General features: G+C 39.9%; 1 protein-coding gene across 2 annotated transcripts; it reads right to left on the reverse strand.

Moving 5' to 3' along the window:
- Window positions 1-14,141: 14,141 nt before the first annotated feature.
- Window positions 14,142-17,013, reverse strand: LOC117771170 (heat shock factor-binding protein 1). 2 transcript variants are annotated; one of them, XM_034601270.1, is made up of 4 exons: window positions 16,753-16,993; window positions 16,557-16,623; window positions 14,916-15,011; window positions 14,142-14,870 (listed from the first exon to the last, which is right to left on the reverse strand). In XM_034601270.1, exons 1-3 carry the CDS (start codon window positions 16,825-16,827, stop codon window positions 14,917-14,919), a joined length of 237 nt encoding a protein of 78 aa, XP_034457161.1. In that variant the 5' UTR covers window positions 16,828-16,993; the 3' UTR covers window positions 14,142-14,870; window position 14,916. The 2 variants fall into 2 exon arrangements, with proteins under 2 accessions (XP_034457161.1, XP_034457162.1); XM_034601271.1 differs by having other exon boundaries at window positions 14,142-15,011; window positions 16,753-17,013.
- Window positions 17,014-18,009: the final 996 nt, after the last annotated feature.

Here is an 18,009-nt window from a genome sequence, read left to right on the forward strand (position 1 = left end):
TCTACATTATTGTACCAGTACTCATTAGTCATTACTACAATATTGTATAAGTACTGAGTAGTCATTACTTCATTATTGTATAAATATGCAGTAATCATTACTACACCATGGTTTAAGTACTAAGTAGTCATTACTACATTACACGCGTGGCCTACTCACAAGTCATATACCACTATATTGTATCAGTACTCAGTAGTAATTACTACATTGTTGTATCAGTATTCAGTATTCAGTATTGTGACATTATGAAATTAGTAGACATTCCTGTATTAATTACATGAGTACTCAGTAGTCAGTAGTTATTTCTACATCATTACATGAGTACTCAGTACTCAGTAGTTATTTCTACATCATTACATGAGCACTCAGTACTCAGTAGTTATTTCTACATCATTACATGAGCACTCAGTACTCAGTAGTTATTCCTACATTATTACATGATCACTCAGTTATTCCTTCATCATAACAATGTAGCAGTAAGGAAAAAATTAAATAGACAGAATGACCCTTTACACCTGAACAGGAAAAGAAGGAAGATGATGAGTTGGACACACCTGTGAGCCACAAAAGAGGGAAAATCAAACCAAGGCAGCATGAAAGAGAACATGTGAAGTGAGAGTCACTGAAGAAGGGAGATCACAAAAAGATAAACTAGTTTCTGGACAGTTGATCCAAGAACTGGATGTTTTTTTTGGATGGAAAAGGAGCTGATCCCCGGAGCTTGATGAAGAGGATTTGAAAATCGGTCTAACCTTCTCGGATTGGGCCGTGATCCCCTCTGTCCTGGTTGAACCCGAGAAGCTAAGTCTCTCTTGAATCCAACATCATGGCAGATTTTGTTGTAAAATAAGTTGATTTTCTTTTATTCAGTGATGCAGATTCACAAACAGTGTTGGATTAAAGTATGTTGGATTATTCCGATTATCTGCATTATCAAGCAAGGACTTGTAAAATATTCACGCATGAGTTGGATGCACAAATAAACAATAGTATACGCATTGATTGGATTTATTATCAGCAACATAATATCCTGAATGGTTATATAATGGTTTCTACTGTAGTTCCTGTATTGATTCTGCTACAGTGACATAGTTTTACACTGTTGTTGTAGTTAGCAGAGTTCATTGACTGTGACCATTTTCATCTATCTGGGGTTTATATAAGCTGTACATATTACAATAAAGCCGATTTGACTTGAACTAAACGTACATGAGCTACATACACAACAACATGTGGCAGATTAACAGTTAACACTGCTATATTAACTTATGCTCACATTTGCTCTGTGATGTGCTTTAGAAAACTTACAAATCTTAGATGGATATAATTTCACTGTTAGAACAGCATGTGAATATCAAAGTGTGTAAAAGGGTCAGTGGGGGGGAGCATGTTTATTGACGATTTTCGCATTATTTTGGTGTTCTGTCTCCATTTACTCAACAGCTTGATAACAAAGATAGTTTTACTATTGTTCTTATATGGTGTAGTAAGTGACAAAAAACACACATGCTCACACTTTTTAATCAGACAGAACACAACAAATGTGTGTGTGTGTGTGTGTGTTTACCTTACTGTAAGGGAGTGTTGCAGGTGTGAATTTTGGTTACAGTGTGTTACAGTGTGATCATCGAGGTCATCTGAGGCCCCTCTCTCCCCCTCGCTGGGATTTATATAACCTTTAGCACAAGGTAAACGTCCATCCCCCTGAGCAACCAATGCAACACACACTTTTTGTATTCTATGTTACGTGTGTGTGTGTGTGTGTGTGTGTGTGTGTGTGTGTGTGTGTGTGTGTGTGTGTGTGTGTGTGTGTGTGTGTGTGTGTGTGTCCTTCACCCAAGGTAGGCATCAATCCTTCTGAAAGAGAGATAACCAGCTAAAACAACCAGTTTCAGTTTGGACTTACAGAAGTACACATCTGTAGGCCTATGGGAAGATGTGGCACTTGACTCACGTGCATGCGTTGGATGTGTCAACCTGAACTCATCCACTTGAATTGGGATGACGTAATGAGTTGCCAGACTGCATCGGGGTTCCGTTGCGTTGCGTTGCTCGCACTGCATACGTCAACAGAAGCAGAGTGGTCGCAGAGGAAGCTGGTGAACCTGGTGTGTGTTCCTCTGGTTGTGGATTTTATTTCCTGTGTACTTCTATTTAGCATTGCATTGATAACTATGGCATGGCACGTTAGCTTAAAGCCGCCCATGTATGTCCTAAGCATTAACCGTGGTTGTTGTCCCTAGGGTTAGGGTTAGGCTAACCCCAATCACACCGGCACCAAGCGTAGGGAGCGCCCAGCGTCAAGCACAACACATACATGTGAGTCCAGCGTAATGCTATCTCACTTTAGAGGAGCATTACAACAACAACAGTTTTAATTCCTTCACAGAGATGTGAAGCTAGTTGGAGCTAATTTCTTCAAAACTAATTAAAAGGTTTCATGTTGTTTCCTTAATCCATCAAAAATAAGATTAAAAAAAAGATTTAACAACCTTTTTCCTTTGATATCGTTTTGCAGAATTAAGCTTATAAATGTGACGTTATTTTCTCTTGTCCTATCACATTTAATTCCCACATGAAAACAAAATATTCCACAAAATGTCCAACTATTCCTGTTGGTGTTATCGCAAAATCTCCATTCTCCAGTTTTTCTTTCTGCCTCTGCTTCCTCTAATTTCATATATGTATTATTGAAATCAAATTAATTGATATGAAATGAATTTCCCGGCCTCTAATTGAAATAGGCTCCATTGAAAATGGCACGAATATAGTATGAGCCTCTTTCCATTTTACTGCTATGAATATGCATGACTACGTGCGTGCGTGTGTCCCTCGGCAACACAGGGTTGCCATGGGAGCCAACCCATCTCATCCTCTCATCCCTCTCTTCTCTCTTTCATCTCTCCTGTCCTGTGCCACCATTCTACCATTAATCTCCTCACTTGGACACTGTTCACTGTTGTACTTTCCTCAAGTCCTCTATTGCCCACTTAATCCATTGACCCTGCAAGGTTTTTATGTTGCTCCGTACCTCAATATTTAAGATGATAATATTTGGTCCAGTGGGAAAAAAAAAGATTTAATATTTGTTGAAACAATGTGAATGTATTATAACAAGGGCAGACTCGGAGAGACAGTGTGTGTAGATCACAGCACGGAGCTGTGATTGCAGATCTATTCCCTCAGCGAAAGGTGATACAATCTTATCCGTGCTAATTGATGGGCAAGCCGGCAGCCTGATAATGAAATCCAAACCTCTACTCATGTCTAAGTGAGCGTCTGGCTGGGGTTGTGTGCGTGTGCGTGTGCGTGTGTGTGTGTGTGTGTGTGTGTGTGTGTGTGTGTGTGTGTGTGTGTGTGTGTGTGTGTGTGTGTGTGTGTGTGTGTGTGTGTGTGTGTGTGGTATGTAATTCTGTTCCATGGCGGCTAGTAAACTGTCTAATTGACCTTTCCACACTCCACAAAGGACGGCTCCTCCACCCGTCTCCTTCCCCCTGTTATTCCCTCTTTCTCCTCTGTCCTCCATCCTCCTTTTCGATTCTCCCCAGACACTTCAGCTCGTCACTGTCCTCTGGCTTCTCCTCCCCATTTTTATCCCTTTTTATCGATCCCTTTTGTCATCACACACAAAATCCCTGATATCTTTAATTTGATTTGAAATTTCGAAATTTCGTTTTTCCACTAAATAGGTTCTGGTGTAGGCTCGAGCAATGGTCATATTATCTTTTTTAACAAAGCATCTGACCTTGGCACTGCAAATTGTTGTTTGCATCCAGTGTGCAGTGCTGTTAGTGTCCACGATGACCACAGTATTTCTACAAGCTTTATTACAATCGTCACCTCTTGTGTCTTTTATCAGGATAAAATCCCGGGTTGGTAATCCTGGAAAAGCTTTCAAGAGTTTGCTACAATATGCAAGTGATACATCCCACCCTCTCCCATCGGCCCTCTCGTCAAAGCCACGATCCCAAAACATGCACGCTGCCTGAAAACTGCTAAAAGATGACTTTTCTGCTTCAACGGTTTATGTGTCCGCGGCTGAAGACTCCAGTCCTGCCCAGGGAGAACACATACTGGGTGGGTACAGGCAGGCAAGTCGGTTAGTGACAGACAGGTACGCCAGCCAATCATTGCATTCAGACCGAATCACGACATGAATAAGTGTTTAAATTACAGTCCCGCGAGGGCCATAGACGCTCTTTTCTTTTTCTTTCTGACAACTTTATTGATTGCTATCGGGACGTGAAGAGGATTTCAACAAATGGGAGTTACTGTTTTAGAAATAACGTACCAACCATAACTTTAATACATGTAACCCCCATTTTGACCAAAAGTACCTGGAAGTTTTAGTCCCAGGAACTATTCTCAAATAACTAGAAGGTTTCTGCAGACGGTGTTCGCCTGCATTTCCTCCACAGTCTGAAGAACAGGCAGAGATTAGGCAAATCAGCCTGCTGACCTATGAACAACATATGGCTTCACCTACAGTCCACCAGGAGGCAGTGATGCAGAAAATTGTATTACAACCGCGACTACAACGGTAAACATAGAGGAGAGAAAGTTTTGTCCTTTATCATTCACTTATCTTCTCTGTTCTTCCTTCTCCTCCTCACACTTAATTCATATTCTCACTGGCTGTCAAGGGTGAGCAGTGTGAAGCGAGTGTGTGTTGGAGAGAGAGAGAGAGAGATGGTGAGTGAGTTTCTTGTAGACAGAAGTGTGTCCTAGCTGTCCACTGATGATTACACACACAGAGCGCGAACACTGTGTCTGCTCAGTGATTGTCAAGTGATTTTGCAAAAGAGTGTCAAGGCTCACTTACCTATGTTACCTATAGGCCTGTAGTGTACTCCAACTGTCACTATCACCTTTTCGGGTATCGAACTTGCCGTTGTCGGAAACAGAGACTGGTGACCTTTCAAAAATGAGCAGTAACATTCCTCTCATCTCTGTTCTAATGATCCTTCTTTTCTCTCCTCTCCATCAATTCTTTCTACTTTTTGTCCCCTTTCATGTTTCATGGCAATGTAATGAGATCAGGAAAAATGTCTAGTGATGACCCCTCTGTTGCAACATCTGCCATTTTGTTTCACGGTGCCGATTGAAACTGAGAGACAGGCTGCCTAAATTTGTCGAGCTTTAAAATCTGCTGTAAAACCTGCGTCAAGGAATTCGCAGAATTATAAAAATGTTATCTTCTCAACTTGCGTTGCAGTGCAAGGTACACTCTGATATAGCCTTAATTTTCCATAAGTACCGCTTGTACTTTGAGGTTTGCGAGGGGAAGTACTGGAGCCAATCCCAGGTGTCATTGGGTGAGAGGCAGGGTACAACTGGGACAGGTCGCTATCTTATCACAGGGTCAACATATAGAGACAAACAACCATTCGAAATTACACTCGAACCTTAGGTCAATTTAAATTCTCCAACTGACCGAACCCCGGTCTTCAGTCTTTGGACTGTGGTAGGAAGCTGGAGTTCCTGGATTTGAACCGGAAACCTTCGTGCTGCACCACCCTACCACCCTTATTTAAATTTTACACGATTTATGTATATACAACTAACTGTCCCTCATATTTTTAAAAACCTGCACTGAATTTAGAACATATGTTACCTAGGACATCTTGTTTGAAGTTGTTTCCTGTTTCACCTACAACAGCTGTGTCTCATTTCTACCTGGCCCACGAGAACGCCTCCTTCTCGGGCCTCGTAGACTACGACGGCAGAACCGAAATAAGACGGTCTGGTCTACAGAGGCTTTCCGTGATCTGCGTCACCAGCCCCCTAATTGTTGTTGCCTAGAGCTACAGCTGGATCCACCATTGGAGTCTTCGTTTCTCAGGGAGGAAACATGTGCCGACCTTTCAAAATGGGAGAGCCTAGTTGCTTCACTGTGACGCAATTAGTCTTCAAATGCAGCCTACGAAGGTTGCTGCCCCTGAATTAAGACACAGCTTATATGTGGTCATGACTTCCTGCCTTTGTGGTTTATTTCCCACCCGATTTCTGTCACCTTTGGCTCATCGGCTAATTATCCCCCCTTTGTGTATTGTCTCATCTCTCACCATTTCAGTTGCAAGACTTTCTTTGGAACGGTTAGTAAAGCTTGCATCACTTTTTGCCTGCTGTGTTTACAACGATGACTGGCTCCATGTGAATTTGAACCATGGACCGTATATAAAGACTGACGACATGACAGCTCCCCAAAAGTGAAGCCAAATCCTCTTGATCATCCCCTTGTGGCCGACTGCGGTTTAGTTCAGAAACCAAACAAACAGGCAGCTTCAGGAATTCAATGGGAAAATATAATTTTAGTGAACTGACCCCTTGTTAAACACATGGCTGGTCTTGTATGGCCTTAAAATAAATGAAAACATGAAAAGTTCCATACGGGGCACTGATGACTACTCATGTACAGTGTATAGTTTACATTTCTCCTGTTGATCAGAATGAAGTGCTGAGAACCCTGCTTTCTATGTCCTCTGGGCTGTATCTGATCATCATCATCATCATCATCATCATCATCATCATCATCATCATCATCATCATCATCAGCATCAGCATCAGCATCTAACCTACTGTCAGCTCTTGTTGTTACCTGATACATTGTTGTGTCTTTTATTTACTACAATGTGTTTCCTTTCATTTGCCGCAACTTCAACACCTCCTCGATTCGTCACTCTAAAGGTGTGATATAAAACCTTGGATATTACATCATCATCGGCTTTAAAAATCCCATATTACATTTGGCTTCTTTCACTAGTCATTCATAACCTTTTTTTTCCCAGACAGCTAACGACTCTAGCGTCTCAGTTCGCTGGTGTTAATGACCCTGTCTTTAAGCACAGCAATGGATGAACCACCTTGGGCACTGAACCGCTTAATCATGTGGGGACAAAATGGGAACGGACAGGGAGACATAAAAGGGGGGAAAGTGGGGAGGGGAGGGGGGCCGAGGCGACCATGACGACCACCTTTGAATCGGACATTGATTCCACTCCGGTGACCTCACATAGAGAGAGAAGAGGAGTGAGAGAAATGATACGAAAAAAAAAGGGGGAAAGGAGGAGAAGGTAGTGTGACAGATTTTTAATTAGCAGTGGTAATGAGTAGCAGAGGAGAGCGGGAGGAAGAAACGAGGGGCGAGGTGAGGGAGGGACGATAATCAGCACCTTAATGCGTTCATTGACTGTGCAGCATCTTTTGAATAAAGTTTTTATTTTACAAAACATGAAAAATTATTTCAGAACAGAAGTATACGTCTCAACCGAGTGCGAGAATCTGACCTAATCTGCTCAGCTGCTATGCTCTCCACAGCCGGCAAGTGTCTGCTGGTTGTGGGAACTGTTGGATTTCTTACTGTAATGTGTTGCTATACAAATAGAAATATAATTATTATTTGTATCTATTATTTGTGGGTTTCATTAGTGGGATATCCACATGATGTTAATATCCTCAGATATTAATACATTCAAAGGCAATATGTACCTATGCTCTCACACAGCTCTACAAATGACCACAAACATGTGCACACAGCTGCACAACTGTTCAAACACTTCCTTTTTATCTCCCTGACCTGTATATTTCCTCTCAGAATCAAGCACATGCACACACAAACGCAGATACACACACACACCTGTCGCAAGAGAGCACTTTTCACGGCCATGGCTACCATGAAGCTGACCCAGTTTCCATGGCGACAGAGACGGGGTTGGTCGCTGGCTGCCGATCCATCGGACACACCCACGTTTCACGTATCCACATCGAGAGAGGGATGGAGAGATGAGGAGTGAAATAGAAAGAAAGATGCAGACAGAGGAACCGAGTGATGAAAGAGAGACCGATGGAGGGATGATGAGTAGTGAGGGATGAAGAGAGAGACGAGGGAGAATGAATAGGAGTGAATAGGAAAGCAGTTTGAAAAAAAAGAGAGGAAGAAGAAGTTGGGTGGAGTGAGGAAATAGAGAAGGGTTTGAAATAAAACAGTTGTTGTGGAGATATTTTTAAAATATACAGTTTCATGAAAGTACATTCAAGTAAAAAATTGAAGTAATTAGGTTTATTCTGTCACTCTATCCTATACCATAACATGCCTATGGATGAATATGCTGGAAGTCTGCCTGCCACTATTTCAGGCATCAGGAGCTTTGAATCTTTTGAGCTATTTAGGTTTTTGTGCAAATCTTATACTTACCCAGAACAGCAGCTGGACCCCTTAGGCGACCGCAAGATGTTTTTCAGAAATCCGATAAATTAGAAAATGTATAATCTAGTCACAATCTTTACAAAAGATGAAAACTACAGTTGAATTTAAAATAAAACAATCAAAATCAAAGAATGTCATGAGCTGTCTGATTTGTTTTTGTCCCCAAATGACACCCGATGTGATCCTGACCGATTAGCGGTATCAGATGTAGGAGGTTCTTTCAGAGCGCCACAGGAGACATCGTGACATGTGCACGCAGGTGACTTTTAGCTCGAATCAAATCAATCATCCTTTTGTGTGAACTTCAACCACCTCCAGGGATAATGAGGGTCTGGCCCTGTGTTGTTTCAGGGGTTAGGGTCTGGGAGGTTTGTCTATGTTTATGACCCCATGTTATACATTGCATACAGTGTGTCACTGAGTTGTGAGTAGTTCCACCACTGGAGAGAGATTTTATGTTCTGAGATTGTTTTACTTGAGACAAAAAAATATCTTTAAGAAAATATGGAAAATATTCAGTTTGGTGTAGCACAAATAGGTTTTCATTTTTATTCCTGTTCTGTGAAATGATGTTGTCACCCTATGGAAGGGTTGGGAAGCACCAATCTAGGGGATGGATGCGAATTCAAATGTGAGGTGACTGGATGTTTTTAATGCAACCTCTGGAGATGCAGTGCATTCTTATAGAAAATATTGGTTATATATGGAGACGTTACACAGTATGATATACAACCATGTTACTGTATGGACTTGATTCTAAATGTTGTTAAAAAGAACAACTTATTTTTGAAAATTGAGATTATGTAAATTGTCAATATATAATAAGGTTTTGTACATATATATTGTGACAGTTAGCATTCCTATGCAATTTTGGTGAGACAAGCAATCATGATTGCTTTGAGGAAACAATAAAGACCAGAATGGAATTCAGAGTGCATAACCCTGCCAAGGCCAAACAGTCCACTTATGAAACCACATTTAAACTCACTAGATCCAGATTTGTTTCCCTAAACATGCCTGATTTTTTTGTCATCAAGAACCATGAATTATGAATTTTGTTGAAACCCATTCTGTTGTTTGTCTGTAATCTTGTTTTCAAAAAAACATACAAGCCAACAATCAAATCTTCCTTGGTTCTGTATCATCCAACAGGAAGGTATGTGCGTGATCATTTCTTTGTTCTCATCTAACTCGCAAAAATGAACGTATTTCCCAAAATGTATTTTTATTTTTATGTTTTATGACAAATTACATCCATTTGGATAACATTCCATGCTGTGTGTACATGATGAGAGGTGGTAAACGTGTTGTTAAAAAAGAACATTTCTATGTTTATAAAAACATCATGTCATTTTTCCCCTCCTCTCCTGCAGACCTGGTCCCTCCTGCTCTTCACCAAAACCTCTATCCCTATTCCAGCAGCCGCGAAAGGACATCTGTGGCAGAGCCAAGCTGGAAATCAGTTTCTATTCTTGTAGATATAAATGTATTACAGCAGACAGAAGGTGATGTATGTTACAAAGGCCCTGAAATAACTGCTGGGGTAATTTTAGGCACGGCCCTTCGCCCATCCAGCAGAACAGAATAGAACAGAAGAGAATATATGATTGGGAGCTGGGCTCCCGGATGAGCCGTGAGTCTGTATTTACTATGACAAAGATAACAGGTGGTGGTCATCTGTGGTTTGTTTTGTGTGTGTGTGTGTGTGTGTGTGTGTGTGTGTGTGTGTGTGTGTGTGTGTGTGTGTGTGTGTGTGTGTGTGTGTGTGTGTGTGTGTGTGTGTGTTGAGAGCAGGGATTTTCACTTCAAAAGCAGACGAGAGCACAGCGCAGATTAAAGCACACCAGGAATCAAAGAGCCTCAGGTGGTTGGGAACACACAGGTGTCCCCCGAACGCCTGGGAGTGTGTGTTTGTGTGTGTGTGTGTGTGTTTGTGTGTGTGTGTTTGGGTGCATGCATGTGTGCATGTTTGTGTGTTGTAGAAGAGAGAGAGAGAGAGAGCCCATCTATTTTTAACTCTTATCTCTGCCAACACCTCTGTGGGTTCTTGTTCTCTGTGGTTTGTCTGAGCGATTCAGGACTTTCAGTGTGGAAGTATTGTCAAAGATGAAGAGAGTGCCCCCGCAGAGCTGCTGTGTGTGTGTGTGTGTGTGTGTGGGGGGGGGGGGGGGGGGGGGGGGGGGGTTGACCTTGTAGACGTCGACAGAAGGTACAACATGTGACGAACGTTTTACCATGTGCAGCATTCTGCTTTGCACAAGAGTCACCTGTACCACTGATGGTGCTCCGGGTGCAAATATGTGTGACTGACGTAACCAATTGTTTGTAGTGTAATGCCATTGAATGAATCAGGTGCTAAAATAAATTACGTTTTCTCTCTCAGCTTGGTGGAGATTAAAACAGAGCAATGGGTTTAAAAAGCTAATGTTTGTTTTATGAATCTTCTGTAGTGATAATAAAACAAAATTACTAATCACTAGATAGATAGATAGATAGATAGATAGATAGATAGATAGATAGATAGATAGATAGATAGATAGATAGAAGAGAGGAAGCCACTTGAGGCAATTGACATTTACTTTGTGTTTCACCCCGTAAGTGAAGTGTACAACAGTGGCATTAGGGAGAGGGAGAAACATGGCAGACGAGTGTACGCAGCCACATGCAATCACACACACACACACACACACACACACACACACACACACTCTCTCTCTCTCTTTATCTGGAGTGCTTGCCCCTATCCAGTGCAGAGTGCTAACCATGCAGACGGCCATTAGAGCTCCACCTACCACCATCCCAGTGGAGAGTACCCGGCGTGGGCCACAGGGCTGAACCACTTAGCCTCCCCTCACTGCCAGCCCAGCTCTCCACACACCCACACACCACTCCACCGCCAACAGAAGATTGTGTGAACTTGCTCACTGCCCCAACTGCTAAAGTTGTGTCGTGCAAAAAAGCTAAAAGTGTCTCTGTTGCTCACGCTCTGCAAAGATACTCAATGCATCAGCCTAAAACACTGTAAAGCCCCTCTCCTCTCTCCCCCTGTCTTGGCTGTCTTCCAGTAGTAGTAGACATATCCCCACACATGGGTAAACACACGTGTACACACATAAACACACAATCACACACACATAATTACACTTACTCAAGCAGACAAGTGTCTGCTCCTGTGCAAGTTGCCATGGCAACACAGTCAGCAGTGTTGTTGCTCTTTGGCTGTGTTGAGCATGACAGTGAGGCTTATTAGTATTTGAAGTACACACATGCACGTGCACATGGGCGCCCCATGCCATGCACATACATTCACATTTATACAGTCTTAGAGCAGAGTCCTTGGCAGTAAGCTGCCATCTACAGCACAAACACTGGAAGTGCATCCACCACCACATCATGTATGTATTTTATATATGGTCACCTGAACAGTGACCCATGTGTGATTATTGGACATCTTGTTCCTAAGCAACAGGCAGTGTCTCGTTTCAGGCTTTCCACAAGATTATGGAATGTGGCTGCAGGGATTTACTCCCATTAAGCATTAGTGATATAAACAAATATTAAGGCCTGGCTCACAGGCTCAAATGTGTTGGATGGAGTTGAGATCAGGGTTGTGTGCAGGTCACTCTATTTCTTCTACATCAAACTGGGAAAAGCATTTCTTCATGTACCGTCATGTCTTTACGTCATAACCATATTAAAACCACACAGTTAGAGGCACAGTATTGTCTAAAATAACACTGATCAGCTCCAACATATAAAGCAGGTAACTGACGTTAATGTTGTAACTAATCACTTTATATACTGTAGTAACTACAACTCTTAATTTGAGCCAAGGGGGCAAACGGATCAAAATATACAGAAATGTGAGGGCAGCCCAAATTCTTTTGGTCACTTACAGGCCTTAAATCATAATTTGTAAATGATATGTTTATTACTAAGACTATAATTAAAATGTTGTGCTAAACTGAACTACAGTATATTGAAAGGTGTTTCTGATTGTTTGTCTCATCATAAAAAGGTAGATTTGGATTGCACTGGGTTGTACAGATGTACCAGTAACATAAGCAGCTAAACCTTTGAGCTGAACAGCAAGCTGAGCAAATTCAATTTCAGCACCATGGTCAGCGACACATCCACTCACTGTAATGACCACGTGTGACCACTAGAGGGGACTATAGTTTCATATTAACAGGGTTTACGTCACTGTAACGTCTTCAGTGGATTTGTCTTTTGTGAATTACTTGGTATTGGAACCAAATTTAAAATCTTTTTAAACCTCTTTAACCCTTCTCCGCAAGACTGAAAAGTATAAGAAACAGGATAGAAAGGTTCAACAACAGCAATTATCTTCATATTTCTTTTATGAAGATAGGTTTTATTGATTGATTGATTTAAATCAGGCATATTTAGACGACCGATATTTATGAGTAGGTGAAATTTGGTGCAGCTTGATTGAATTTAAAGGCACCGCTTGGACATGGTGGAGTTATGACATTTTTTTTATCTGCTTTCCACATCCTTTATGCTGCCATATGACTGATGGGACAGACTATTGGAAAGATTGCTGTGAATTTCTACCTAGGAGGGAAAACAACCAAAACTTGAATCTAGTTGACACTGCAGTCACGTGTGCAGGTTTTAAATTCTAAATAACAACATATATCACATCGTCTTGTCTTATGGATCTAACCGTTTCTTCTTTGTCGTATAAAACGGAACAGATGCTAGACGTGTGTGACAACTCAGAGTTAGCATGTAGCAAGTGAAGACATTGGTGTCGTTTGAAAAATGTCAATTAAACAAGTTAAAGTTGCAAAATACAGGGCAAAATAGATTTCAGTGTACATTTCATATACATTTCATATAAATAAATAACCAACTTTAAGATTTCTTAAAATTAGAAAATAGGGTGAAAAAACCCCAATAGAAAATCACAAATATTTGCACTAATCTGGGAATTTGACAAGGCCAATAGAGGTAGACTGTTCTCTGGTCTTCAACTTACCGTAGACAGATTCTAAAAATTCGTTCCAGAAGATTGTAGGAATTTAATTGTTAATTGATATTGTAAGTGACCTCTGTAGTGACAAAGAATGAAATTACAATTCTGTAGCTAACATACATATATAAACAGTAAAGGAATAATTTTATGATTGGTGCTCTGTGGAAAAACTACTGTGAGGTAAAACATAATTAAGTGATTCCAAGAAGCAGTAACCGAAAATGTTCAGAAAAGTCTTTATTTGGCCATTTGATTAACTTTGGTGCACAGTGAAAAACACAGAATATACTTCGGGTTTATCTGATGGCTAATCTGAGTGCAACATAATGTGCATTAAACATGTCAGAGGAAGATGGAAGATGTGAAATATAGCACATAGTTGTATGTTACCTAGTTCTGTGTGTTGTACTCAGGAATAAACTGCATAGATGTGATCAAGAGTGTGATCTCTCTGAAATCAAGATAAACTACAGGCCTCAATTAAACAATACCTCAGTCTGTAGCAGTGCCATCCAAAAAACAACATATGGAGATTTTACAGCGACTGGTCACTTTGTATTGCAATGTTTAAGTGGTTATGTGAAAAAAATAAAGGAATAATCATTGATAAACCAATCAGGAGCTGTTTTAAACTGAACCTGTGTTGGTCTGAACTGTGTAGTTCTTTCTCAAGAAGAGAGATAATGGTCTATTCCGTGAAAATATTGGATCTTAGCTTTGAGATATTTCCCAAAACTTGACTTTTTTTCCCCCCATCATTCATAGTTTTAGATGAACAGTGTGCATAGTTACAAAAAGTGTTTCAGACTGTGATTACTACATTACTACTGTGACCAAAGCAGCGCACAGACTAACATTGGTTTCAGAGTAATGTTGAGGAACAACTGAAGTAAGTAGTTCAACTGGTAACAGTTAATCTACTGCTTTTAATACACTGAATACATCTTCTGTAGTGTTTTCTGTAAGTGAGGATCCTTCTTCCAGGTGTTTAAGCTTGTTGAGTGTTTGACCAATAGAGGCACTGTTGAGCTACAATGTCCTGCACTATATTTCTTGCTGTAACAACACATGCCCATAATGTGCGTACATGCACATACAGGTTGGTGGAACTAACAGGGGAGAGGAAGACCACAATGTGTAAACAATGCTGCATTAAAGATATTAAAACATTTTGAAAATATTATATATGAGGTAGTAAATGCATTGAAATCTGTTAGTTAGACTTTGAGGATATGAGGAAGATTTTTTAGTAAGAAAATAGACTGTAAACAATAAATCGTGAATTAAACTCTATTCTCACCCATGCTATTTCTTGGCTCTTCCTTCTTTTGGCCACACCAAAGGAGGTAATGCCTGACGATTGGATTGTACATGCTTTGAAAAACAATTACGAGTGTTACTACAAAATAAATGCTCTGCCAACATGGTGATAGGAGGCTCTTTAGCCTGTGATTAGTGTTGCTACTGAGAGATACACATTTGTTAGGAGTATTGTAGCACCTTGGAAAACACTGACATTAGGCCAAACCCTTAAAGTGATATCATCTGTAGAGGTAAACTAATGCCAACTCAAAGACCTCAGGATGTTTGATGAAAGTGAAACTTCAGAGGCAAAGTGAAGTCACTGCCAGCAGAGCCACAGTGAACCCACAGTTGTTGAAGGTTTCATTTAAAGAGCTCATGTGTCAGATGAACTGTGGGCCTGCTGTCACTTTGAAACTGCCTGCTCCTCCATACCAGCCTGTGTCATCAGGTCGGAGACGTTTTTCTCAAGGTCATTGATGCGGGTTCCCATTTGATTTAGTGTGAAAATGAAGGAAAAATCTGCACATCAAACAGACAGAAACCACACAGAACAACAACACAGAACAACAGCAACAACATAAAACAACAACGCAGAAGAACAACACAGTAAAACAGCAACGACACAGAACAACAACACAGAACAACACCAACAACACAGAACAACAACACAGAACAACACAGTACAACACAGTACAAAGCAACAACACAGTACAACAGCAACAACAACAACAACACAGTACAGCACAATCATCAATTGTAAGTACATTCTCAAAGGTAAAATGGTATACTCTGTTAATGGTTGACAGCGACGTGCATAACACAACATCTAAAGAAGTTGTCCCTGCTCGAGAGTTTATTTTACAAGAGTCCCACTAGTTCACTGTAAACAACATTTAAGTGAATGGGACTGAGACATTTCATAATTATTTCATTTCTAAGATTATTGTGTAAATTATGTTTATTATTGAGATCATAATTAAAATGTGCTGTTGGACTGCAAATAAAGTATATGTGTAAAAACTACATTATTTATTTGTTTGAAATTTGGACCTTTAAATGAAGACAAGGCAATGGAAGATCATAATTGTCATGGAAACACTAATAATTGCATTAATTAACAACTAATTGTACGGTAGAAATAGGAATTAAGAATTGTTTACAAATTAATTTGTTAATCTATAAACGAAAAGACAAAATAAATGTGCAAATAATTCATGATATTAAATCAAAAATGGGCAATAAATAAGAAATTATAACTAATAAAATGTTAATCTATTTATAAGTAGCTTAGGAAGCTGAATGGCTAAACAGCTCGAATGGCTAACAGGAAAAGGAAAGGCAGTAGGGAAATGGAAATGCAGAAGGAAACTCTCTTTTTAAAGCCTGATTAAATTCTGTGTTTTCATTTCAATTCATCCAGTTACTGTTTTCGCTTTCTATATTCCATTATCTATTCATGAATTCAATAATGTAATTTTACAGTTATTCATAATATTTTATTTGTAAATCATTCTTCATAATTACTCTTTTCATTGCCCCATAAAATAACAACTACATATTTACTACTTGGTCATTTTACATTTTAATAAAATCATTTCCACACAAATGTATTAATACATATTCTTATTGTACAATTGTAAATAAGTGTAAATAATAAAACTGGAAATGTGATGTGTAACACCTGCTCCTTCAATGACCGTAGTGAATAGAACGTGTTTTTTATATAAAGTTCTACCCATAAACCAATTCTCACTTTTTTTCAAAACTCTTTTTGTTTCGCTCATTCTAATGTAATTTGAATTTGACAAATGTAAATCTAACATTCAGAATTAGCAAACATTTTCCCCTTGAGACTAAATGTGAATGCCCCTCAATGGCCATGTTCTGACACACGTCCTCAGGTGTGTGTGTGTGTGTAAACTAACAGACCTCACAGCTGCCTGAACCAAAACTGCTTCCGGCGTCATTCCTGAAACAGAAAGTGTGGAACAGTGTAGAGTTTGTGTTCCGGATGTAAAGACTTAATGCGGAAACAAAGGATATGTCTGGACTCCAGCTGTTCGGAGATGCCCTGAAACCTTCCCTGAAGTCTCTGCATCGTTTCCTCCATCTGAACAAACACGTCACAAAGTGTTGGGGTTAAAAAGAAGGTGTAAAAAAAACAACAACACAACCAGCTCAGGTCAAACACACTCAAACACACACACACACACACACTCACTCACTCACACACACTCACCGCCTCTGTCATGTCTTTACTCTCTGTCTTCGACATCGCTGATCTTTGCTGGAGTTTATCTTCTGTCCCAGTCATTTATTAGTTTGGTTAAACTGAGGAACTGTCACCACTCTCATTCAGTGACGTCAGCCGGTGACGTGACTCCACAGACTGAAAACTGTACCACTTCCGCTTCCAGTGCCCGTCATTTCACAATAAAAGTCATTTCAGGAAGGTATTACTTTTCCGTTTTTCTTCCTCTTCACTGTAGTCTTGTTTCCGAGTAATGATAATATATGTTTATTTATACAGCACTTCGCAAGTTACAAAGTTAAAAAGTGCTTCACAGATCAAAAACACGCAAGTGGAAACACATTACAGAATAACATAAAAACAAACAAACAAACAGCAAACAAAAACAAAGTCATAAAATAATAAATAAAAGAATATAAACGCTAAATGTACGGCAGACATTTAATCATCACCACACATAACACTAAACAAAACTAGAATACGGTCAAATCAGGGAATGCGGTATACAATAAAAGTACATTTTGAGCTTTGATCAAAAGGACTGTACTGACTCAGCCTGCTGTATTTTCTCAGGCAGTGTGTATTAAAAGCTCTGCCCCCCTATGTCTCCAGCCGAGAACCCGGAGCAATTAAAAGGCCCCTGCCAGAGGATCTCAAAGTGTGAGCAGGGTAGTGTGGGGAAACAATATCTGCAATATACTACAGAAAGTGCCTTTTAAGTAATTAAAAGAACCTTTTAATTTCTAAACTAACTGAAAGCCAGTGTAAATAGGCTAAAACCTTGTGTTCTAACCTGATATATTGGTTAAAAGCCTGGCAGAAAATGCTATGTGCTTACAGCATCTCTATATACAGTGGTTCATACAAATGAACTTTATTCATATCGAACGTGCTAAAATCAGGCTTGAATTGGATCTTTGACATTCAAAACAGGCACAGAAAAAAGCCAATGTCAAATATCCCAGAATATATGGATACATAACACTTTTTTCCAAAGGATAATGATTGTAATCCCTATGATTGAAACACAGTTACTGATTAAATACCCATCATTTTTTTAATCGGGATCAGCATTTGCTTCTTAATTTTATCTTATCTGCAATGCAATAAATACAAAAATTCATAAATTAAAAATGTTTTATCATACACTGGCATCCCAAAAAAGTCCCTTTCCACAAGTGTAGTGCTTTTATTGTGAAGGTAAATGCTGCCACATTTCCGGTTGAACGTGAGCTTACTTTGGCT

The sequence above is a fragment of the Hippoglossus hippoglossus genome, chromosome 11 (assembly GCF_009819705.1).
Source record: "Hippoglossus hippoglossus isolate fHipHip1 chromosome 11, fHipHip1.pri, whole genome shotgun sequence".
NCBI lineage: Eukaryota > Metazoa > Chordata > Actinopteri > Pleuronectiformes > Pleuronectidae > Hippoglossus > Hippoglossus hippoglossus.

Coding starts and splice junctions, on each gene's coding strand:
- LOC117771170 (XM_034601271.1), bottom strand. CDS start 16,827: ATGACTGGGACAGAAGATAAACTCCAGCAAAGATCAGCGATGTCGAAG. Junction 16,624..16,752: donor GTAAAGACATGACAGAGGCG/GTGAGTGTGTGT, acceptor GTGTTTGTTCAG/ATGGAGGAAACGATGCAGAG. Junction 15,012..16,556: donor CGAACAGCTGGAGTCCAGAC/ATATCCTTTGTT, acceptor TCATTTTCACAC/TAAATCAAATGGGAACCCGC.